Genomic DNA, 26,212 nt, shown 5'->3' with positions numbered 1-26,212 from the left:
TTTATGTCAAAGGCAATCTGATAAGGTGATGCAAAAGCCATTCAGAAAATTCATAATCCTACACATCTCAGTGATTCAATTCATTATCAAAATATGAGTGTCTTTTTATATTTTTGTCTGCTTTTTCAGTCATATAGTTTTGTCAATTTGGAAAATTCATATCTTAGCATAAACAAATTGCAAAAAAAATCAGAATGGGAATTGTTTGTAAAATGTTTTACACACTTCAGAGAGCACTCATTCACACTTTCATTTGAGTTTCACAGGAACCTATAGTATAGTATAGGATCAGCAAGACAGTTGCAACCCCCATTAAGCATAAAAAAGTGAGATCTAGAAAGGTCTCTGATTTGCTTGAGGTGCATAGAAATTTATTTGTCAAGAAAGCACTAAAATTAACTATTAATTTTCTCTATTCCAAACAGTTATATTGGTATCAGCAATTATCTAAATAACTAACAGTAAAGATAGGAAATTTTGCTGAATCAATCGAATATTCATAATTCAACCTCAACCCAAGAATTTTGGTTTTATGTCTCTCAAGAACCTACTCTCGGGCTGGAGCGATAGCCCAGTGGCTAGGTCATTTGCCTTGCATGCAGCCGAGCCGGATTCGATTCCCAGCATCCCATATGGTCCCCTGAGCACCACCATGAGTAATTCCTGAGTGCAGATCCAGGAGTTAATCCCGTGGGTTGCCAGGTATGACCCAAAAAGAAAAAAAATCCTACCTCTCTTGACCTTTGATAAATTAATAATTTTAAATTATCCTTTAAGATAACTTATATTTAGTACTGACCAGTCTTTTTCTTATTATGTTTTTGCTTTATGCCCTAAAGACTAAATTTGAAAAGCTACAGAGATTTCTTTGAGTTTAAAGATTAAAGAAATTGTGAACAGCAATTAGCTAGTGATACTCCAGTCATGAAATCAATCCAAATTTTGTTAACATCCGTTTCTTTCCCATACTGGTTCCCACTTTATATTAGTAAGACTGAAATTGAAATAAGTCTACTGCTGGTGGATTAATTTGTCATTTTCCTTGAAACTGGTGAACCCAAAAAGTTAGACAGTGATAGGAAAATACTGCCATTGTGTGTTAAGAAGTCTATGACATTTCAAGGCAAGAATGAATATATGGAAGAAGAAACTGTTTCTTCTTTACTAACAAAAGGGAAAGCCTGGAAGTGAATGATATGGGTGTAATTTTTTTTTTAAAAAAACCCTTTACGTAACATTTTTGCTGGGAGAGAAGACTACGAAGCATATTTTCCAGGAAGTGTGGGCTGCAACGATTGTGCGCTCTTAACTAATCCTGAGTAAGGTGGCCACTTTGACAATGTTCTCATGCTGTCTCTGCCACCTTCTTGGTCAGAAGATTTCATTTTAACTTTAACACAGCATGATCGAAACGTACAGTCAACCTTCTCCTCGATCTGTGGCTACTGGACCACCGGCAACTATGAAAATTTTCATGTATTTACTTACTGTTTTTCTTATCACCCAAATGATTGGGTCAGCACTTTTTGCTGTGTATCTGCACAGAAGATTGGACAAGGTAAGATGAACTACACATTTTTATGATCTAAATTGGGGGCCATTATTAATGTACCAGTAGGTTGGTTTTAGGTTTCTCCAAATTATGAGCAATGAATGGTGAGGAAGCCATAGAGATTAATGGTTGCATGGTATAATGTATGTTGTCTAGCTGGCGAGGTCTCCTACTCTTGTTTGCTGGTCAAAAGGTTGGATTCTGAAGGCAGACAGCCTGAGGTCTTGACACTGTCCCCTACTAGTTCTGCAATCTTGGGCAAGTTATATTATATTTCTATACCCCCATTTCCACCACTGGCAAGTGGGGATGGTCAAGATACCCTCTTCATAGATTAAATGAGTTCATTTAGTTTGTTAAAGTATCAGAGTCTGGTACAAAGTAAGCCCTCATAGACAACAGCTGTAATTATTTGCTAATGTTTTGTTTAAAAACCAACCAAGTATGTTCTTATAAAGAAAACTCATTTTTTCTCTTAAATTTCCAAATAGAAAATGAAAGTGTTACTTTAATCTGAAATTTCATAGTGCTTCAGATGAACATAGACAAGGACGAAACCTAAAATGTTCAGTCTTGTAGTAAGAGTGGCAGTATCTGTCTAATTCTGCAAACGCTGATTTAGTTGCAAGATGCTCAGTTTCTCTCTGAAATGTCCCACGTTCTTAAATGTTTGTACTTACAGTAACAAAAGATGAGAATAAATTAGGAGATCGCTTTTGCATTTGTAGGAAAAGACAAGCATTAGAATTTATGGTATTTCAATGTGTCTACTCATTTCCACTGAGGGGTTATTATTGTCTATGTTGACTAACAAATACGGTGAACTGGACAAATGTTATCAATTATCTGGTTGTTTGTAAAAGTCTGGACATGGGGGGCTGGAGCAATAGCACAGCAGTTAGAGCATTTGCCTTGCACGCGGCCGACGCGGGTTCGATTCCCAGCATCCCATATGGTCCCCTGAGCACCTCCAGGAGTAATTCCTAAGTGGAGAGCCAGGAGTAACCCCTGTGCATGGCCGGGTGTGACCCAAAAAGCAAAAAGAAAAAAGTCTGGACATGGAAAGTGTGGGTATGTAGTATATAGAGATTGCATTTTCTCTGGTAATTTGAAGTGTCTTGCCGTTGAAATATCAACCAAGATTTCAGACCATGAGGCTTTGTTATCACCATATAGTAAAGCAATGATGATTTAAGTCATTTACTCGGTTACTCAAATTTCAGGTTTCAAAGTTAAAAAAAAGAGGTGGAGTCTGGGTCTGATTGTTTGCTTGTTTGTGTTTGACCTTGTAAGATAATCAAGTGCTCCATATCAGTACAACCTCTAAAAAGCAAGAATTGACCCAAGAAGCTGCAATTAACACCACCACCCTTCACACACATTTAGGTGAACTCTTAATGATAATGAAAGCCACCAGCTTTCTGAATTTTGTTTTGAAAGTAAAAATTTAATCCTAAAACAAGAGAATGACACACCATTGGTTGGTTCTGCAAGTGATTCCATATATTTAATTATTCTAAGACATTGGAAAATAAAATACCTCGTTAACTTGGGAATGACTGATGAGTTCTTTAAAAGTGCAACAATTTTCTACCAATAGTAAAATTTTAAAAAGAGAGATGCAATCAGAACTTTTAGTTAATTGACACACATGGCAAATTAACTTCTTTTTGTAAATCACTCCATCACAAACACTAAAATGAACGTGGGCAAATGAGCTCAACTGAAAATCATTTTATAGGCTGTGTTAATAATGTCCAGTCATTACTGGAGCAATGGGAAATAGGAAAATTTTGGAACATAGCTGTTATAAGATGTTAAAAAAGTATGTTCTTCAATGAAATTTTATTAGAATAGCTGTGATTTCAACCCAGAGTTTCAGATAATAGGGTATTTTAAATGCTGCTGTCTTTTCTTGATATTTTAACTGCAAAGACCCATAGATTGTGGAAGGGAGTGTGGATGCAGATATCATTAGCTGTTTTCTGCCTGAGAATTGTATTTTTCATATCTATGTTATTCCACAAATAGATAGAAGATGAAAGGAAGCTTCATGAAGATTTTGTCTTTATGAAAACAATACAGAAATGCAGCAAAGGTGAAGATGCCTTATCCTTACTGAACTGTGAGGAAATTAGAGGCCAGTTTGAAGCCTTCGTTAAGGTAAGTAGCTCAGTTGTTGGTAAAAGTCTCCTGAAAAGTTTTACTGACTTAATGAGGCTGGGAAACTGAGACCAAATGATGCGAAGCTAGAAACGTTTGTCATATCCATATGCGTGCATATCTAACATTATACTCACAGACAAGCACACACACATACAGACACACACTCACACATGTGTGTCTTCAAAACAAAGGGAAAAATGAATCCCAACTGCTGTGTCAAAAAGGAAAGGAAAGTTGTAAATATATGCACTATGCACTCTTAAGAATAAATCCAGTTCTGTCAGGAAACTGTACAAACATGTGCATTCATACTGGTGGCTGGCTCCAAGTAAAATTCTGAAGTACACCAAGATTAGTATTAATTTTTGTTTGTCTTCCCATCTCAACCTTGTGGATCCATGATCTGGTTCGCATCTCCTTGGGAAACCATGATCGTTGGGTCACTGCCATATTGGCCCGTCTCAGGCAGCGACACTGCATTTGCTGGGAAAGTAGGGACTTAGGAAGATTGAAACTCTCCCATAGGAAAGAATGATTCTCTGAAGATGGCATTTCAGTCACTGTGAAAGTGAAATCTTTTCCTTTTAAAAATTTTATTTTTATTTCTTTTTTAAAAAACAAATTTTTGTTGAATCACCATGAGATACACAGTTACAGAGCTGCTGTTCATGACTGAATTTTAGTCATACAATGTTCCAACATCCATCCCTCCACAAGTGTACATTTCCCAGCACCAGAGTCCCCACTTTCCCTCCTACCACTCCCCACCCTACCCTGCCTCTATGGCAGGCACTTTTATCTTCTCTCTCTGTCCTATTGAGAATATGGTTTACAAAACAAATACTGAGAGATTATCATGTTTGTTTCTTTACTTACCTTCAGCACGCAGTTTCTACCCAGAGAGATAATTTTCAAGTATCATTGTTACAGTGGTCCCTTCTCTATCCCAACTGCCTTCTCTACCAGCACGTGAGGCAGGCTTCCAACTGTGGACCAATCCTCCTGGTCCTTGTTCCTTCTGTCCATGAATATTCGTCTCATACTATGATTTTTTTATATCCCACAAATGAGTGCAATCATTCTACGTCAGTCCCTCTTCCTCTGATTCACTTCACTAAGCATGATACTCTCCATGTCCATCTGTTTGTAAGTGAATTTCATGACTTCAATTTTCCTGGTGGCTGCATAGTTTATTTTTATTTCTAAAATTTTATTTCCCTCACTGTGATTTACAGTACTGTTAATGATAGCGTTCTATGCATACTGCGATGAGTGTTTGGGGCAACAGGTGGCAGACTTTCTCAGGAATGTTTCTCAGACAAACCAGACCCCACCTAATACCACTTAATTATGGTGCCAGTCCACTCTAGGGACAAGCAAATCCTGAAGCAGAAAGGGTTTAAATTTTTTAGGTGAACAGGCTGCTACCTAGCATGAAGGTACTGCAATGACTATGACCTATAGTACCTAAAATAAGAATTTTTAAGACGTTGGCAAGGGACACACCTACATCATTCATTCTATTATCATAGACCAGTAGACTTAAGGTCCTAGAAGCAGAATGTCAAGAAGTCTTTAGGGACTAGAAAGATAGTACAGTGGGTACGACACTTGCTTTGCATGCAGCCAACTGTTTTCAATCCGTAGCACACCATGTGGTCCAAGCCTGCCAGGAGAGATCCCTGAGTGCAGGACCTGGAGTAAGTCCTGAGCACTGCTGGTTGTGTCCCCCAAACAAAACAAAATGAAAAGAAAGTCTTTCTACCAGTTTCCATCTCAGAACACTGAGTGAAATACTCTTGGCCCAGATAACTTTAGGAAAATAAATAGTAGGTAGTTTTCCCTTACCAGTTAGTTCAGCTATGCCAGGTAGGTATGTATCTATATAAATAAACAGGAGTTATTCTCACATATGATGTTGTCAGGGGTTTAGGATCTTTTCTCTAAGCTTGTTCCTATCATCCTACATTTTTCCCGGTATGAATTGAATTTAGTAGTGAAGACTCTAAGAATGATTTCTAAGTTCCCTAGATGAATGAAAAACCTCACTTGAATATGCTTGTGGCTTTTAGGTTTTTGCACTAATCTGCTAATGTAAATTTTAGATGAAAACTCGTACCTTTATTTGAAAGGCTTTGGAATGATTGTATTTCTTGGGTTCTTTGATAATTCTGCCCAGAATTACAGGGTGTTGGGCGGTGTGGCAAATTTTAAGATGAGTAAAGACCAGGTAGCAAAATGAGTTGTGTGACCCTGGGCTTCACCTCTCTGGGCTTCAGTTTTCCTGTCTATAAAATGATCAGAGGGCTGGGACTTGAGCAGGTAGAGCATTTGCCTTGCATGCAGCTGACCCAGATTCAATCCCTGGCATCCCACAAAGGTCCCATGGAACCTTGCCAGGAGGGTCCTGAGTACTACTGTGTGTGATCCAAAACCCAGGAAGGAGAGAAGAGAGAAGAAAGAAAGAAAGAAAGAAAGAAAGAAAGAAAGAAAGAAAGAAAGAAAGAAAGAAAGAAAGAAAAGAAAGAAAGAAAGAAGAAAGAGAAGAAAGAAGAAAGAAAGAAAGAAAGAAAGAAGAAAGAGAGAGAGAGAGAAGGAAAGAAAGAAAGAAAGAAAGAAAGAAAGAAAGAAGAAAGAAAGAAAAGAAAAGAAAGAAAGAAAGAAAGAAAGAAAGAAAGAGAAAGAAGAGAGAAGAAAAGAAAGAAAGAGAGAGAAGAGAAGAAAGAAAGAAAGAAAGAAAGAAAGAAAGAAAGAAAGAAAGAAAGAAAGAAAGAAAGAAAGAAAAAAAGAAGAAAGAAAGAAAGAAAGAAAGAAGAAAGAGAAAGAAAGAAAGAAGAAGAAAGAAAGAAAGAAGGAAAGAAGAAAGAAGAGAAAGAAGAGAGAGAGAAGAGAAAGAAAGAGAAGAAAGAAAGAGAAAGAGAAAGAAAGAAAGAGAAAGAGAGAGAAAGAAGAGAGAGAAAGAAAGAAAGAAAGAAAGAAAGAAAAGAAAGAAAGAAAGAAAGAAAGAGAGAAAGAAAGAAAGAAGAAAAGAAAGAAGAAAGAAAGAAAGAAAGAAAGAAAGAAGGAGGAGGAGGGAGGAGGGAAGGAAGAAGGAAGGAAGGAAGGAAGGAAGGAAGGAAGGAAGGAAGAAGGAGAAGGAAGGAAGGAAGGATAGGAAGGAAGGAAGGAAGGAAGGAAGAAGTGAGGGATGGATGGATGGATGGATGGAGGGAGGAAGGGAGGGAAGGAGGGAGGAGGAGGAGGGAGGGAGGGAGGGAGGGAGGGAGGGAGGGAGGAGGAGGGAGGGAGAGAGAATGGAAGAAAGAGAGAGTTCCGAATATCTATGAGGGCATCTAGATTTGTGATCAGTCTTTAGTTTCCTGCAGTGGTGATGGGACCAATTGAGTTCCCCTCCCATTTATTACTGCAACTTTTATAATCTGACTGCCAATTCCTTGTAGCTCTGTTTTAGGTCAGATAGATAAAGCTATCAAAATCAACTACCCAGGATAAATGCTGCTTTGGCTCCTCTGCTTATGTTTGCATGGAAAATAAAATGATGAAAGCTCCAGAGATTCATGTTCTTAAAAGGTGGACCTTCTCACGCACCTTACATGTGTGAGCAAGGTGGCCCCCTTGCTCAACTCCTAGCCAATGTAACGTGTACCTGTGAGACTCAGGATGGTTATACAAAGTCTTGCAGCTATACAATCCCCTGTTAGTGACCAGAGGTCTTTTCAATGCCTGTTATCCCAAGTTTCATATTCTAAGACCGAATTTTGAAATTTTTCAATCCAAAAGGCCAACTCTATCATCCAAACTCTGATTGGAATTTTGTATTCTTAGCTAATGTTCCAGGTTCCCTTTCTATGTTATAACATGGCTGCCAAAGCAACTTAATGTTTGAATTGATGGGCACGGGTGGTTCCAAGTTATAAGACCTAAAGGGGTCTTAGAAATTATCAGGTTTACTTCTCAATCTAGAACTTTCACCTTCCCTCCACTGACCCTCCCTGTCTTGTCACCCAATATCTCACCTACTCATGGGATTGCGTGAGTGAGACATTAGCCTATTTCTATTTGAGCACCTTTAGTGATAAGGGACTGACTTGGCTGTTCTTTAGGCAGTTATCACCAAGCTATCACCTTGGATGGAAAATGAGATTTAGGTCTTTTGTTAGGGTAAGCAAGCCAGCATTTTGAAGAATGCAATTACATATTAAAATGAACTACCTTTCCACCCCCACTGGAATGATTCTTCCCATGACTGCCTGAGATGCTTTCGATAGGCAAAAGACAACCTGTCCATCCGACCGCACAGAGTTCTCAGTAAGAAAGAACTAGTCCCAAGTCTTTTGGAGATCAACTCTGGAAAGCCTTTTTAGTTGAGGTGGGGAGTGAAGCAGTAGCAAAAAGACACGCAGAAGCATGAGATTGGGAGGAAGTTCACAGTCAGGCAAGGCCAGACACAGGAAAGACCAACTTTGCTGACTTTACATTCTCATCCTGGCCAAGCCCTGACACCAATGCAATCACCGAGCTGAAGAGCGTCTCCACCTCCATCACCACACTCCCTCTCTTGCAAAGACACTACATACTCACTTGTTTACTTGTTATCTTCACAAACATTTTCCTGTGGGCCTGCACTTTCACAGTGCCACATTCGAGTTCAAATGGAAAATTGAATTTGGGCGGCCCCTGTGAGCCTTTCAAGATGCAGCTTCCCCTTGAGGTGCTGTGACTTTCAGCCTCATCGCTAGCTGCAAAGCTGAGCCTTCCTCAAGGCCCTCAAGAGCCCCGATGCTCAAGCTGACTCGCAGACGAATGAAAAGGAAAGGCCCTGTGAAAAATTGATTCCTGTAAAGGGACAGCAATTTTGATGATCAGAGGCGAAAATGCTTTTCATCTTCCTCCCTTTTGAACATAGAGTGAAGGTGAGAGCTGAGCCCGGTTGATGAATATGATCTCACGGTTTCTACTCTTGGATTCTGTCTCAGATTCCTTGGGTGACTTCATGCTAGTTAGTTAAGTCCTACGGGCCTTTTATCATGCAGCATTAAAAATGATTGCAGCAGCCTTGATTATATTCCAACATGGGTATGCGGTGGGTTCTGTTTGTTTCTTTTTAAGTTTCTCTACCTTTCTTTCTTTTTTTTTTTGCAATGCTGGAGGACAAACCCAAGGTCTCATGCATGCAAGGCAAGTGCTCTACCACTGGGTTCTGTCCGCATCCCTCTTTATTCTTCCTTTAGTGGCTAGGTGAGAAGAAAACCCTTAAGAAGAGCTGTGTTGGTATTTTGGGTATAGCAACATTACAAGATTAACTGTGCTCCCCAAATACTGAATATCTAAATAAATCTAGACCAGACAGAACAAATGGAAACAAGAAAATCTTCTCAGTTAATTGAAAGGGGCGATTCAGTTAAAAATGCATGAGATTCTTTTTTGGTGAGGGGGGCACACCCAGCAGTGCACAGAGCTTTCCTCTGACTCTGCACTCAGGGATCACTACCGGCTGGGGTAGGGGGCCATGAGATGTTGGGAGATTGAACCTGGGTAAGCTGCATGTGAAGCAAGTGTCCTACCCACTGTCCTATCACTCTGGCCCCTGAATGAGATTCTTTTCATGGTCTGAAATGTTCTCCCAAGGTAAATCTTTACTATAACTGCATCCTAAAATACTTTAGACCTCTTCAATTGATCAATAACAAGTGGTTTCAAATGTTCTTTTTACCAGTTCTGGGTAAAAATCATCTCCCCATCCAGCATTGTTTGTCAATATTCGCCAGAGCCAGGGAGGTTGGGGTCATAGGAAAAGTCAGTATCATAGCCTCTGGTCTGGAGAGAGTACTGAAATGGAGATAATAAAGCCCAGATTTTGCTTCCAGATTCACCATTGGACTCTCTGGGATGTCAGATTGATTATCTGTCAGGGACAAGGGTTTCCAATCTGTATGATGGAATTAATGCCAGGATCTCAGCCTTTCTGATAATCCTCACCAGAAACAAGCAACAGAGTAATGACACCTGCCAAGTGAATGGCACCCCTCGGAGCTCACAGCAGGCCTCCTACTAAAATGACCTTTTGTAACAATTCTTATTTTAGGAAATCATGCTGAACAATGACCAGGGGAAGATAAAGGAGACAAATTTTGAAATGCAAAAAGGTAGGCTGCTATGTATCAATTTCATGAATATTTGAGAATTGAAAGAAACTTCAGGCTAATTATATTGAATAACATAGTTGGGTCCGGAACTTTTAACCCTGGAAATAAAATAGAAACACCATAGCCCAAGAGATATGTTCTCTGGTGCCTGTGACTTTAAATGTTATAGATGTGTATATTTATGGGGAAGGCTGTGTTACTATTATTTTCAATACCTTCGTGAAAGCAACTATACAACCTGGTATTATCTGCGGAGCATGAGATGGCAAGAAAGTCATTTGTCGGTGCTGGGACATTCATCACTCAATAATAAGTTTTTCATTGTGAACCATGCCTGGAGGAACCTCTGAGATAAAGAAGCGACAGAGCGTGATAGTGTTCTTGCCTTTGCCCTTCTTGACGGCAGCACATCTTGAACATACATCTCCAGCTTGAGAGGAACCTAGATGGTCCTTAAGTTATCTCCAGAGTACAAACCTCCTTCACAATGACAGTGACCATCTGGCTTCTGATTGAACAGGTGTAGGCACCTTCTACGTGCTAAAGCAGCCCGACCCATCTTGGAGTGGCTGTAATTAAAATCATCAGAATATCACTATTCTCCTTTTCTTTATTGGCTTTTCTCCTCTGGAGTTGAAATTTGTTTTAGCAATTTCCTCCAACTCACCCAGTTCTGCTCTTTCGGGTCAGATGAAACAAAATATAATTCCTTTTCTATAGCTGTCCTGGTGTTGAAGCCACCAATCCTGGTTCCTGAGCTTTTCTTCTCCAAGCTAAATTGCCTTAAGATGTTTCCCTGTTTATTTCAGTTTGCTCCCCTTTTGGACACACCACACTAATTTGCCTGGTTTTTCTTAGAATGTAACTCTCCAAACCAAACCCAAAATGCTTGAAGTGACCTAAACAACTGAGTATGGGGGAAATGGCGTGTTGAAGTGGAGATCTTAGGAAGAATAATACCACAGAATTAGTGAAAAACAATACTGTGATTTGTGTAAATTTACCCAAAGGAATGAGAGATAGAGATAAAATGTCGTGTGATGTAGAGTACTTAGCCTGCTTTAATCATTGGAGTAGGTGGGTGCAGGGACTGAAATATTCTGGATTTCCATTAAGATTCTATCTCCTGGTTCACTGAAAGATAATTTAAATGATACCAAATGGTTCATTAAATTAAAGTTTCAGGAAAAAACTCATATGGATGTTGCTTCCCAGGTTTCAGAGAAGTGACAAAAAAATTAGAAAACCAGTAATTTAGCTCATCCAATTTTATTCAAAATCTGTAGAACACCACCAATGTGTATGTGTTCAGGCTCATAACTAAAAAGAAACTTCTATATACTTAAGAGCTTAGCCTATGTAATTAAAATGAGTTTAAAAGGAGCCCTTTTATGTGTGAAACAATGAAAGATAGCTAAAATAGCTCTGTTGCTTGGCCAGTTCAGACACCTTAAGTGTCTGAAAACATAACCTTGCTAGTTATGTTTGCAGAACTGGCCTTGGGGCTCACTAAGGAGCCCTCTCACCCTCACAGTGTATGAAAATTATTCCCAAGAGCATCATTTTAGAAATCATTAATGGAGACCATTATTTTTAGTCTATGTCACTATGTAAAGTGGATTCTAGGACTGAACAATGATGAAAAGGTTTGTGTTAGTGAGCATGGCCAATTAGATTGTTCCGATTTCAGAAATCAACTTTGCCCTTCATGAATGAGCATTTTTCATGCCTATTCTGGAAGCCGTTTAAGTACATCTCTATTACACAGCTGTATAACTAGACCAAATTGTTCTATGGGCACCTTTCTATTTCTTTGACCTAACACCCTGCTTCTCATTTATTTTAGGTGATCAGGATCCTCAAATTGCTGCTCATATCATAAGTGAGGCCAGTAGCAAAACAGCATCTGGTAAGTCCAAACACATCTGTGCATGAGTGGAGGCAGGGATGCTAAAGCAAGGTAGCTTAATGATTTGGCTCCACTCTTCCTCTGGGGTCCATTTTACAACCCTACCGACACATCTCCCATGGTCTCTCTCTTGTCAAAGTGAGCTCACGTGCACAGTGGGAACTTGGAAGGATAAAAGGAGATGGGAGCATTCCTGACATTATCATTAGTTCTTAGGCAGTGGCTGGTTCTAAATGATGAATTACTGGGTGAAGGAGCTATTAGTCTAACAATAGAGAAGACATGGCAGGGAGTGACCTGGCTGGCAGTATTTCTCATTCGAATCCCTCTTCCCTGTGTGTAAATGGGCCTCAGGGAGGGCCTTTCCTGCCATCTGTCAATCCCTGTATGATTAACCTCAGCTTCACTGGGGTTAACCGTAGGGGAATTAAAGGTAAAATCACTCTGCAAAGATCAATAGGTTTCAGCACATTAGATTTTCCTATGAAGTAACAGCAGATGACACATTGTAACCTTTCCAACTTACTCTGAATGTTTTTATGTCCATATACGTACTACCATCTTTCTAGTACTTAGATATCCCCCCACCAAAAAAATGTATACTTTGTGATAACTCATACTGGAGAATGTATTGTATCTGCTAAATGGATGGAAACATATATGTCAGCATGATATCCCCCTCTCCATAGAAGGACTTGGAGAGCATCTGAACTGAGAAATTCAGCAGTGTTCTGTAATAGATGAAATTATAAGTTCTCTCTGTGTGTGAGAGGGAGGAGGGTGGAAAGAGAGAGAAATATGAGTATGTGACAGTGGGAAATCTATTTAACCTGTACAACAGTTTCCCACGTTGCCTACTTCAGGGTGACTCTGAGCACAAAACCAGTTAATCAGCAGAAGAAAATGATATAGTCAAGAGTTGTACAAAGGTCAGGTGTCACCATTTACTTAATCTCTCCAATAGCTTTGATATCAGTAGAGAGACATTAAGTTCTTCATGAATATGAGATATTTCTACAATATCCAATTATTCTGCCAAATACCACCGTCTCAGAAAACACTTATCAGAGAACTTCACTGACTAGGGTGATTACCCACATGGCACCTTCCTCTAGATTGTATGACAGCAGCAGACACATGTCCCAGAATACCTTCTCACTGATCTTTGTCCACGTGTATATAAATCCTTGTTCTTGGTATGTGATTTCATGGTGTTCCGAGTTAACTAAAATGCCCTTGCTTGATACTGGGACTTGCCCATTTTAAATCTATATCACAATATGTTTGCAGGAGATCCAATGGGAAGATGATAGATAACATTTCACCCCAGCCCAGCTCCAAAATTCTCATTTAATCTGTTTAAATTTGACTATATCCTCTTCCCCTCTTTCATAGGTAAGGGTTTAGTGAACTAAATGATAGGGCATCTGTTCTTGCTTTCTCAATCCAAAATGAAAAGATCACATTAGCTGTCATTTTTTAATTTAAAAAAATTTACTAATAACTGTCATTTACAAATGTATTAATAGTTGAGTTTAAGACATATAATGTTTCTTTTTATTGAATCACCATGAGATACAGTTACAAAGCTTTCATGTTGAGTTTCAATCATACAATTATTGAACACCCATCCCTCCACCAGTGCACATTTTCCACCACTAATATCCCTAGTATCCCCCCTCCCCAATCCCAACCCTCTCCCTGGCTCTATGGCATACAATTTCTCCCAAACTCTCTCTCTAATTTGGGGCATTATGATTTGCAATCTAGATACTGAGAGACTATCGAGATTGGTCCTTTATTTACTTTCTTAGCTGTCATTCTTTAGTTTCTCAGGTGGACCATAACTTCATGTGGAGGCTCTGGAATGATCCAGAGAGGCAGTGCTAATCTTGGGTGTAATGAATGGAGGGCATTTTCTATTTGTTCCAAGAAGGCAGATTTCTGGAAGCGGCAGAGTTGGGGAGACTGAATGATTCCTTTTTCTGCAAGCCAAATTAATTTGGAAACCTCTGGTTAAGAGGACCCCCAAATTGCCAGACATTTTGGGATGACTTTCCATGACTAAAGAAGAGTCTTTTTTGGTTTGGGGGCCACATCTGGCTGTGTTCAGGGCTTTACTCCTGGCTCTGCATGCAGGGATCACTCCCAGTGGGCTTAAGAGACCATATGGGGTGGCAGGAATTGAACCTGGGTTGACTGTAAGCAAGGTGAGTGCCCCAACTGACGAACTATCTCTAGCCCCTAAAGGATGAGTCTGAACATGTTGTGTCTTGCAACTTGATAAGCTCAAACCCACCAGATAGAAATTTCAAAAAAGTTTAAGGAAGGTTTTAAAAAATACATCATCAATACATCAATACTTTCACTTCTTCCCCCCACCTCCACCCCACACCAGCAGTCTACCTTTCTGTGGGAGCTGAGATTTGAAATTGGGTGCACACACTACTTTGAACCCACTCAACATCTCAGCTGAGAAAATGGCATACACTGTTGGTGGGTATTCCGGTTTAGCCACAAAAATACGGGTACTTTCAAGTTGGTGGCACCCCACTACAATAGGAGATCAAAACACACAGTGAAATGACAGGTTTATTTTCATACTTCCTTGCCTAATTTTAGTCCTTGCTGTGGGAGGCACTTCAGATTTGCAACAGTGGGGTCTTTTTCCTTTCTCAGTCAGTACTGTGACTGAGCGAGGTAGACTGGCAGTTCTTTGCAGAAGTCAAGGAAAGCCACCCATCAGTGTTAATATTAGCAAAGATCTTGTCTGAATATTTTGGCACATGTCACTCAGGGTGTGGAATTCTAAAATCATTCACACTTTCGGAAGTTCAAGGGCAAATTGGCTGGAAGAATTCTAAAGGGAACTCACTGTGCTGTTACAGCGTCGAATGTTCACAACTTGTCTCTGAAACATGCTGCAGTATTGGCAGATGAGTTTGTTACAGATGAGGAGGGATTTGGCTGAACTTGACTAAAACTTGGATTGGAATTCAGCTTCTCCTGGCCATAAAACTCATGCGACTTTGTCAATGGCCACGGCAGTTTGTTAGTCTGTGCTTTTGTAGACTCTTGGGGGCGGGTAGGGGTCTTAAAAGAATCCCTGCGTGGTAGGGGGGAGCTGGAGCGATAGCACAGCGGGTAGGGCATTTGCCTTGCACGCGGCCAACCTGGGTTCGAATCCCAGCATCCCATAAGGTCCCCTGAGCACGGCCAGGAGTAATTCCTAAGTGCAGAGCCAGGAGGAACCCCTGTGCATCGCTGGGTGTGACCCAAAAAGCAAAAAAAAAAAAAAAAAAAAAAAAAGAATCCCTGCCTGGGCGTGGAGAGAATGTACCAGGGGTAAGGATTTTGCATGCAGTTATCCATCTGATTTGAATCACCATCACCACCAGGGGTCACTCCTGAGCAAAGGTCCAACATAACTGAGTGTGGCTCACCCTTACTCCGCCCCTGCACACCACACCAATAAATCTATTACCCCAAACTTCCCTTCATTTGTTAAGCCAGTATTCAGCATTCAGTTGGATTGTCTGTTAGAATATGAGATGTTTCGGTAGCTATGTGGCCACTCACCATGAATTTTTCCCATCTCTGTTCCAGTTCTACAGTGGGCCCAAAAAGGATACTACACCATGAGCAGCAACTTGGTAACCCTGGAAAACGGGAAACATCTGGCCATTAAAAGACAAGGACTCTATTACATCTATACCCAAGTCACTTTCTGTTCCAATCGACAAGCTTCGAGTCAAGCTCCATTTATAGTCAGCCTCTGCCTGAGGTCCGCCAGTGGATTGGAGAGAATCTTACTTAGAGCAGCGAACACCCACAGTTCATCCAAACCTTGCGGGCAACAATCCGTTCACTTGGGAGGAGTATTTGAATTGCAACCAGGTGCTTCGGTATTTGTCAATGTCACTGATCCAAGCCAAGTGAGCCACGGAACCGGCTTCACATCCTTTGGCTTGCTCAAGCTCTGAACAGTGTAACCTCGCAGGCTGTGCTGGGCTGGTGCTGGTAGGCTTCAAAATACAGCCAAGCAGTTAAAACCACCCCCTGTTGAACTGCCTATTTATAACCCTAGAATTCTCCTCATGGAGAACTATTTATTATACATCCCAAGGCATGTAGGGCTGCAGTAAGAGAATTACGGGCCATGTGAAACCACGATAGGTCCTGTTCCATCAGCATATGTACTCTGAGGCATCGAGCCCACTGAGGCATACACCCAGAGCATGCTCTGGACTGACAAGGTCATTATGCATAGAATAATCCTGAGTTGATGACACATACCTAACCCAGGTTAGTTTTATTTCTCTGCATACAATGTCTTTCAGTGGCTGGTGTATGCATTTTTTTTCAGTGAAGATGCAGAAGGGAGAAGAACCTTTAGCTCACATTCTAGAAATGGTTGACTCCAGGACTCTGTGGAGGGGGCAGGCTCTAGGATGTCTAATGCAGTGGAGAGCTGAGAAACCCTGCCCCAACGTTCCACGCTGACACTCATTCATTCATTCATTCTCTCTCGTCTCTCTCTCGCAAACACAGTAAAGCTGGTACCAATCCGTGATTTCATTTGACCCCTCTCTCCATCACTGAAGCCAGGAGGACCTGAGTCTGTCCACTCCTCCCCCTCCTGAAATGACTGTATTTAAAGGAAGTTTATTGTATCTACCTGCACTCGCTGTTGTTTTTAGAGCGAACTTGTGATTATCTTATTTATTTTTGGAATAATAAATATCCCTTATTCTTACTGTTGTTACTAAGCACCTAACGCCCTAGGCTGGGTTGGGAGAGGAGGAACCACTTGGAGGGAATTATTGCCAATCTTTGTGAAGTTTCCATAATCTTGCTTCTCAAGCTTGTTACCCCACAAAATATCCTGGTGACAGCACACTCCCTGGAAGTATGTGATAAGCTTTGATGGGCGATGTGGAGGCTTAATCGGCGAAAAGCAATCTAGGTCTATATTTCCAGTTTGCTCCGGAAAGGTTGCAGCGAACTGAAAAAGAGACGAGGTTTCTCTTGCTTAATCACAGCTCTGTGAAGTTGCAGGTAGAGTCTGAGATGAGAAGCAGGTGCTTAGCCAGTTATTAGCTGTCTAGGTGGTTCGGCCTCAGGCAAGAGGAAATGGAACTGGGACAACATGAGGGAGTGGACTTGCCCTTTCAATCTTTCACTGAAGTCAACGTTGCGAGCTTATTCCTTGTCATACTTGTAATATGAGGTTCAGACTCAACTGTTCACTCCTACTGTTAGGGACAAAGGGTTCACTTAACAACTCAAACTAATTGCAGATCATCCCGTGAGATTTCCTTGGGGGAAATCTACATTACAAGAGAGTAAGCATACAAATCAATTAGCCTAAAAGGGAGACCAGAGGGTTATGGTCCACTTAAGATGGGCACTTCAGAGATAGGCTAGCTGCAAAACAGCAGTTGAGCATTGATTGGCAGCTGTCTGCTCACAGGGATCCTCCTCAGTGAGGGTCCCCCTGTGTCCCTCACTAAATCCTTAAGAAGGCTTCAGGATCACAAGCGTGGGGTCTAGAAGGCACCTCAAATCTGGGTCCAATTTGATGTGGAAATGTATACCCTTTTGTAGAGAGATATGTTATGAGGATCAGCTGGTAATTTAAATCTCAGTGGGGCCACTCACACAGCCAGGTGTGTATCTGATCCTGCCTTTGGCATGTCTCATGAGTGCCTTCCTAAACTGGTGATGACTTTTGGTTAATAACAAGTCACTCTCTATTGCCCCCACCTTTCCATCAGTAGGGGTGTTGGACACACCACCTCAATCCACCCGAATCATTTTAATATCATACCTATAACAACCTCTAGTTGAGGAAGTTTTAAAGGTAGGAACCCCAGAGTGATTTCTTTATCTTCACTAGTAGAATGCATTGTTTTAAGACAAACACCACAACTTATGCCAAAATATATTACCAGATAAATTAAAAAGAGAAGTAAGGGTGAGGCCAGCTTTTGGTCACTAGCCTGGATCTGCAGTCCCTTGGATGGCACTCGAAGCTGAGGAACTCCAAAGACCTTACAATTCATCTGTAACTCAATGTTAAAATCATGATTGACAAACTTGCTAGGCCATGGAATCTCTTCAAAAGAGATTTTTTTTATGAGCAGGGTGAGGATAGCTGACTCAGGAACTCCAAGGAATATGTCTTAATTGTATCTTGTGTTCTGTGGTCGAAATTCTATTATAATGTTGACTTCCATAAAGGAGACTTTAAGGACGAGAGGAGACATTGGTATTCGATATGCCAAAAACAGTAACAACCAGTCTCACAATGGAGACCTTACTGGCGCCCGCTCCAGCAAATACATGAGCAACGGGATGACAGTGACAGTGACAGTTTGCACAGGTAAGGACCAGGACTCTAGGTCTAGGTGAGGATTGGTTTTTATCCCAGTGCAAAAGATGGAGACAATACAAAGGCCATGACTCTCCTTCCCTAACAGTAGCAAAGCCTTATTTACCTAACTTGCTTGGGTGCAGGACAGGGTTTATACAAAAGGTATTGGCCCTTCTGTAGGATTCATCAGAATGGAATCCAGCCACAAGTCCTTTACAGTCGTCATATATACACACATTCTCTTTTGATTGACATATTGTTTTGCACTTTATCACCCTGTTCTTCAACTTTGAGACTCATTTTCTTATTTTTCCGTTTAAAATTTTATTTAGGTTTTTACTTCTCCACAAGAATATGCAAAATCTTTTTTAAGCTTTTTTATTTTCATTTTTTAAATTTTTTTATCATAATATATCTTTTTTTATTCTTTTCATAATTACTTTATTTTTTATCATTTTTATTAGTGAGTCATCGTGAGGTACAGTTACAAACATATGAACTTTCATGTTTGCGTTTCGTTTACATCCCTTCAGCCAGTGCCCATTCTCCTCCACGCATGTTCCCAGTATCCCTCCCACCACCCCAACCCAACCCCTACCACCCCACCCTGCCTCTGCGGCAGGGCATTCCCTCTTGTTCTCTTCCAGAATAGCTCTATCTCTAGTAAACAAATTTCTAACCATATTTGTTATTATAAATCATGTCACAGGTACAAAACAAATCTTCATGTTCTAGGTGACATCCTTTCTCGCTATTCTTTCTACCGCTATGTCACCTCCCACTGCTGCAGCCCACAATGTGCAGACATTCACCCTTCGCCTGTTAGAATGTCTTCCTCACGAAATCACCTTGTCCTCCCTAACAGCTCCCAACCCCATCCTCCACCCTTTTTTCTTCTGTGTGTTAACGGTGGGCTGGCTTCCAAGCTCATGGGTTTAACCATGACCTTCCTGCTACTGGCTTTAGTTCTAACCTGCTCCCTGGATTATGTCCCTGATTGCCTGACTTTTTAAATGGTAGGCCTAGGCCCTCAAACCCTAAGCACCCAAATGGAACTCTTGACCTTATCTCGCTTTCATCAGGATTCACTTTCAGTGCTCCCATTCCAGTGAATGGTTGCCCAGCACTATCTTACATGCTGGGTGTGACCCTGGCAACACTGTTGTTTGAGATCTCTGGCACCACAACAAAACGTGTGATTCATCTAGCCCTGAATGGTTGCCCATCACCTCCCCTGCCTTCTTGCTCTTCTTCCTTCTGTGTCCAGTTCCAATAGTCTATGACTATTTCTTAAATGATTTTTTAAAAAATCAATCTACTTTTTTCTATCTCTAGTGAAAACTACTGTTATCTTTCTTCCACAACAAAATTCTCCCACCACCCCCTTGCCCCACTGCCTCCACTTTCAGACCCTGTAACCCATTCACAGCACAGTGAATTCTTAAATATGATTCTGATGCTTCCCAATGCTTCTTGCTGACCTTAAAGATCGATATCATGAACTCATTTCTTCTGTTGATGCCTTTCTCAGTCTCTTCCTTCAGTTCTAACCCTCACTTTTTCTAAGTAAGGCTGCCTCAAATGCTGTCCTGCTTCTGCACCCTGACAAGCTGTTTTCTTTTCTTGCAACACTCATTTCCCTTCCTCCCCTGGAACTTGCACTTTAGCTGCGTATCGTGGTTGAGGTTTTTCCTACTACATTGTTGATCTTCTTGAGGCCCAAAACCATGTCCTGTTTCACGGTAAGCTCAGTGTCTGCTGCAGGATTGACATCGGCTCAGCCCTTTGTTTACTGCATGAAAGCTTAGATGATTGAGTCAACACAGCTGCACATGACTCAATAGTCCCTGAAATAATATTGCATTGGTTTAAACAAATGTTTACAGTGCCGTACAGATCTTCGTGGCAGGGGGGGCCTTGAGATAGCTCAGTGGTGGAGCACCTGCCTTGCAGAATGAGGCCTCAAGTTAGATTACTGGCACTATCCTACATGCTGGGTGTGATCCTGGCAGCACTGTTGTATGGGATGTCTGGTACCACCAAAAATAAGTGATCATGGTTGTAGTTCAATTCAGTATACAAGCTCTGCAACCTTGCCTACAACCAAATGTGCGACCTCCAGTGAGTACTACAACCCAAGTGCAAGTGAGCACTACAACCAAGTGTGTGAGTACTTCGGCAGATCTGTGGAACTCCCACTCACCACAACCAGTAACACAGTGGAAAGGGAAGGTTAAATAATTTTACATGATCTTTTCTGTGTCAAAAAATCTCTATGATAGAACTCATTCCTGTGGTGAATAACTGAGAATTATACAACTGATAAAATATGTAACATGGGGGGCTGGAGTGATAGCACAGAGGGTAGGGCTTTTGCCTTGCATGTGGCAGACCCAGGTTCGATTCCCAGCATCCCATATGGTCCCCTGAGCACCGCCAGGAGTAATTCCTGAGTGCAGAGACATGAGTAAACCCTGTGCATTACCAAGTGTGAACCAAAAGGCAAAAAAAAGGTAACATGGGGCTGGAGCGATAGTACAGTGGATAGGGCATTTGTTTGCCTTGCATGCAGCTGAACTGAGTTCGATTCCCAGCATCCCATAAGGTCACCTGAGCACCGTCAGGAGTAATTCCTGAGTACAGAGCCAGGAGCATCACTGGGTGTTACTCAAAAAGCAAAAACAAAAAGAAACATGTTTATTATATTTTCACAGTACTTTGCAAAAGTAGTACTTATTTGCTCCAAACTTCACTTGAACATTTTCAAAGTTCTCCAATGAATGATAAGAACTGGAGTATGTTTCTGATCTCCCTATAATGTTGTGATCACAAATGATCTAATCTAATTCTATTTTTATAATCATGTCACTTCTTTGGTTTTGTCTTGGGACTACACCCGGTGGTATTCAGGGCTTACTTCTTTTTTTAATTTAATTTTAGTTGTATAAAGTAGTTCAAAATATTTGATTATATTTGATCAATATTTGATAAATATTTGATCAAATAAATATTTGATTATATTTAATATTTGAACACTAATCCCAACAATTACAGCTTACCACCACCATATTTTGGATTTTCCCATCCTGAACCTCAACTCCTACCCCAAAGCAGAACCAAAATAATTTATTTTGTATTGTTTATTATGAATAAACCACTGAAAATTCTCCAAAAAATTTCTTTAGAGGAGAGTGCATGAAGATTGTTGTATTTCACCCAGAGGCCATAAGCCCTATAATAAAATAATACTAATATGTTGTTAAGGGTTGAGCCTTGTTGCTTTTACATATATTTATATGTATGTATATACATATATATGAATAGAAATATATTTCCCTCTAAGATTGGTTGCCTTCTACTTTAAACCCCATCAAATGTGATGTGCTACTCTTGGAATATGAGTGGTGTGAGGTATGAGATGTCGTGCAGATGCAAACGCATCCTTTCGGTCCAGGAATGAGTTTATGGTGGGTAAGGCTAGGCCTGAGCATGTGGAGAACAGCCATGAGCATGGTGGTGGTTGAGTTCTGGAGGTTTTGGCTGCTAGGGCTGGGTCTCTTGGAGCAGGGAGGGACCTCACCCACCTCTCTTCGTGGTACCCTGAATGGAACAGCCTGGCGCAGGGTCCGGCTGCATGACTATGGCAGTGTTGTTTTATGCTGTCTTCGGAGAGAGAAGGACAATGAGTCTCTAGATCATGCCCATTGATGAGATTATCTGGTTCCAGCCAGAGGTGGCTTATGGGTGACTGTCGAGTTGCTGGAAACATGGGGGACATGAGTGGAGGTCATTCCTGGTTCCGTTGAGTCAGGGTTTACTTCTGGCTCTGCACTCAGGGATCACTCGTAGTGAACTCCGGGGACCTATGTGGCACCATTGATTAAACGAGGGTTGACCATGTGCAAAGCTAAGTGTATTACGGATCTGAGAGGCATTTAGACCAGGGATTCAAATCCCAGCTCCACAACTGTCAGCATATTGTTCAACCTCCGTGTCCCTGTTTATCTATAAGATGGGCACAATAGCAGTATGTACTTAAGATTACTGTGAAGGTTACATGAGTTTTACCAAGAACCAATTATCTTGGCAGTGATCGAGGGGGTACCATAAGGGATGCTGGGGATCAAACCCAGGTTGAACGCATGCAAGGCAAGCACCCTACTCACTGAACTCTTATCTTCAACCCCGAAAAGCAAATATTTTCATCCAGACTATTGACACCAGCATTAAAACTGTGATCAAATATAAAATCCCAACAATTGACCACAATCCTGCAAAATATAAAGAGAAATAAGGGCACAACTGAAGATCAAGTGTTAAGACTGACCAGGAAATATGGCTACAACTGGAAGGAAAATGGTGAGAAGAGCTACCAACAATGTATAAGTGGGGTCAAACAGAAAGAGTTGAAGACAACATGAAGGAAGATTCTATCTAAAGGCATGTGTTATCTCCTACAGTAGAAACCAAATGTTATCGCGCCCCGAGTGGGAAAGGTCAGAAGCTGGCTAGGGGGCCTGATGAAGGGCACAGTGAATTCACCAAGGAGACGGTGAGTGAGGAAAGTGGCAGAGGATGCAGACGCAGCTCAGGATCTCATTGGGCACACTCACTGGCTAGGAAAGAAACACAGGACACGTTTTATAAAGCATTTATTTTTTTATTTATTGAAAATGTCCATTTTAAAAGTCTTCAAAATAAAAACAAGTTAGAAAATTTGAGCTCGTGTTAAGAAGGGACATGACAGAAGAAGAACTCACGGTCCGCTAAGGGCAGAGGAACCCACTGACAGAGGATTGTAAACAACACAACTATGGAGACGCTGCTCTTAGGTTAACATGGCTTCGTTTCCTTAATATTATTGTTTAGTGTGTGAGCGTGAATGCCACTTTGCACAAGCTTGTTTACCCAGAGAATCAGGGGGCCTCTCATCTGGTGGGTCAAGTTCCCAAAACATGCATATGTACACGCCATTTGAAAAGAAAAAGGCCTTTCAATATTATAAGCAATCCTATACCTTATCAACTAAAGTATTTTATCATCATAAAAATGATGTCTAGGAATATAGTCTGCACAGATAGCAAGCTACTGACTAACCACAGATAGGGCAGAGGCTACAATCTGTGTAGTTTATAAATTTGTAAGTGAAGGATGGCATATCTGAGGCTGTGCTTCTAAACAGCACAGCAGCCAATCCTCAACTCTTCACTCCCCAGCTTCCACACACCGCCGAAGGGGGTTGGGCTGCTGGTGAACTGCTCGAATAGTCCATTTCATGTGGATGGTGTCACTTCTGCCATGCATGAAGCAGTCAACAGCCCCGTACCATGTATCTACAGGAACTTAAGAACCCCAGAACTAGAAAGAAAAAAAGGGCTTCTCAGCAAGCTGGGAGTTTCAAACTCTAAGTTTGGTTTCTAAAACACCTGCAAAAAAATCTGTATTTACAGGCACTCAGCAAACGTATCTGAAGACAACTTCATGAAGTCCATTGGCCCTTTTCCTCTCTTTTGAGGGAAATGATCTGCCGGCCAAATCTTATCTGTTCTTCAGAAAGGGATGGCTTGCAATGCTTTGGGCTAACTTTCAACTTGCCAAATTTAGGTGTGTTACGCCCTTCAGGAACTCTCCTAAACCTACATTTTCACAGTTGTAATTTCTGAAATACAAAGGTGAGGGTTTGATTGGATGAGTGACTCGAGTAAGATCCATTCTGGTAGTCACCCTTAACTAGTAAAGGGCACACCGCTATCAGGGCACTCTTTCTATCTGGGTATACAAATTGGACAGCTCACTTCTGCATGGAATGCAGAAAGGCTGCTTACCACACGCAAGGGAGAGTGGCCAGGAGAATCAGGAGGCTGTGGACAGCCGTGCCTTCCCAATGCAGAGTGCTCTGAAGGAATAGTCACAATTTGAATAATCGGTATAAATAAAGTAACTGCTCAGTCTATATTTTTAAGAGTCAGCCAAGCACACGCTTACTAGTTTACACACTGCTTGGTATGGTTGGCTTAAAGCACTGGGGAAGCAGAACACTTACACGTGAGGGAGAAGGTGAGGGAAAGAGCTCATCATGCACTGAGAACATGTGGTCATCTCTGCTGCCCAAGACGGAGGTGTCAGTGCAATTTGCTCGTGGGTTTGGTGTCCATATGGAATGCCAGAGCTTCTGCCCCACGGAGTAAAATGGAAATTGACACAAAAGGAATGAGGGTGCTACTGCTTTCTTGGTCTTAAAGACAACACAAGGCAGTGATTTTGTAAAAGGTGTCACTGAGGGATGGCATGTGGTGGTCTAGGGAAGGGCAGCAGGAATATCGGGCAAAAGAATTTGCCTTTCATGCTACTCTAGTCATAGCTCAAAAAAAGATCGCCTTCAGTACATTAGGTACTGAGGGACTTCTAGGTACAGAAAAAGGTCGGGGAAAAGTCAAATTCACATTTAATCAGCCATGGCCAGCTGCTTTGGAAGAGCAGCCAGTCTAACAAGAGTGACCAGAGGAATGGCTGTGGCAAAGGCACTGTGAATTAAAGGCCCGTGGGAAGACCATCAAAGCCATTTGCCTGCATTCACTTTCCTTTCCTCATTGGACGAAATAGTCTGTTGGACAACTTCTACCAACACTGCTTGCTTTTACCCCTGGGGAAAACCAACCAATAACTAATCAACAATACTCAAGCAAACTGTGTGTGAGAGAGAGAGCACGCGCAAGAAGAGAAGAACCAAAGAAGTGAGCAAACTGAGTCAAATCAATCAGCTGGACATTTCATTATGACCTGAAGACACTCCGTCTCGGAGCACAGTGATGGTTATGGAATAATGGAGGTCTTGCCACCAGATTCAGAACGACCACACTCATCAGTTTGCTTCAACAGCCTCCGAACCAGTTTCTCTAGGTCCTTTCTTGATTTCAGTTCTTCTTCCAGGCACTGCTTCATTCTCTTATTCTCCTATGATGAGGAAATATACTGGATATTACAAAATGAGGAAAAATACTGGGGTACTATCATCTGATTGGCCTCACTGTGATTAGGGCTTACTCCTGGCTCTGCGCTCAGGTAGGTTTTGCCCATCCTCTTGCCACTATTATACATATATATATATATATATATATATATATATATATAAATTTGTTGTGTTTTGTTTTATTTTATTGGCTTTTGGGGTCACACCTGGTGATGCTCATTGATTACTCCTGGCTCTGCACTCAGAAATTAATCCTGGTGGTGCTCAGGGGACCATATGGAATGCTGCAGATCAAACCCGGGTCATACGCATGCAAGGTAAATGCCCTACCCTCTGTGCTATCTCTCAGGTTCCTTGACTATATTTTCTTTCCCCAAGTCTTTTCTCTCAGTTTCTAAGACTATGTCCAAACAAGATTCTTAGTTCTTCCTATAATCCTCTCTCTAGTCAACCCTTTGCTGCAAGCTTCTTCCCTTTTTTAAGTGTTTTTTAAGAAATTACTTTAATTGGTTAATGTGATGTACACAGTTATAAAATTGTTCATGACTGGGTTTCAGTCATACAATATACCAACACCTGTCCCTTCACCAGTGCATACTTCCCAGATGCTGAAAGGTTATCATGCATAGTCCTTTACCTACTTTTAGCACTCAGTTCTTGTCTATAGTGATAATTTCCAACTATTATTGTCATAGTGGTCCCTTCTCTACCCTAACTACCTTCTGCTCACTACATACTTGTGGCAAGCTTCTAACTGTAAGCCAGTCCTTCTCACCCCTGTTTTTTCTGTCCTTGGCTATTAGTCACATACTATGTTTTTATACATCTACACAATAGGACACTATACAGCCACCAGGAGAAATAAAGTCATAAAATGTGCTTATAAATGGATGGACATGGAGAGTATTATGCTGAGTGAAATGAGTCAGAAAGAGAGGGAGACATAGAATGACCACGCTCATTTGTGAAAAGTAAAAAAAAAATTGTATGACTGAAACATAAGCACAAGAGTTTGTAAGTCTGTAACTGAACCTCACAGTGACTAATGTAAGAATAAAAAAAATAAAAAAAACAAACAACAACAACAAAAAAA

General features: G+C 41.1%; 2 protein-coding genes across 3 annotated transcripts in view; one reads left to right on the top strand and one right to left on the bottom strand.

The window, feature by feature from the left end:
- The first annotated feature begins 1,402 nt into the window (after positions 1 to 1,402).
- CD40LG (CD40 ligand) lies at positions 1,403 to 15,756 on the top strand. The gene is made up of 5 exons (XM_004606547.1): positions 1,403 to 1,558; positions 3,584 to 3,715; positions 9,804 to 9,864; positions 11,711 to 11,773; positions 15,380 to 15,756. The coding sequence occupies exons 1-5, from the start codon at positions 1,403 to 1,405 to the stop codon at positions 15,754 to 15,756; spliced, it is 789 nt and encodes a 262-aa protein (XP_004606604.1).
- Positions 15,757 to 22,794: 7,038 nt separating this feature from the next.
- The window catches only part of LOC101551817 (rho guanine nucleotide exchange factor 6), a 149,374-nt gene continuing 145,956 nt past the window's right edge, over positions 22,795 to 26,212 (bottom strand). For both annotated transcript variants that reach the window (XM_055122345.1, XM_055122346.1), the window contains one exon: positions 22,795 to 25,103. In XM_055122345.1, the coding sequence (XP_054978320.1) occupies positions 24,963 to 25,103 (141 nt within the window). In that variant the 3' untranslated portion in view covers positions 22,795 to 24,962. The remainder of the gene's footprint in view (positions 25,104 to 26,212) is intronic.

The sequence above is a fragment of the Sorex araneus genome, chromosome X, assembly GCF_027595985.1.
Source record: "Sorex araneus isolate mSorAra2 chromosome X, mSorAra2.pri, whole genome shotgun sequence".
In the NCBI taxonomy this organism is placed as follows: domain Eukaryota; kingdom Metazoa; phylum Chordata; class Mammalia; order Eulipotyphla; family Soricidae; genus Sorex; species Sorex araneus.
Note: the sequence above shows the minus strand (reverse complement) of the source record. Positions and strands in the feature narration are given on the sequence as shown.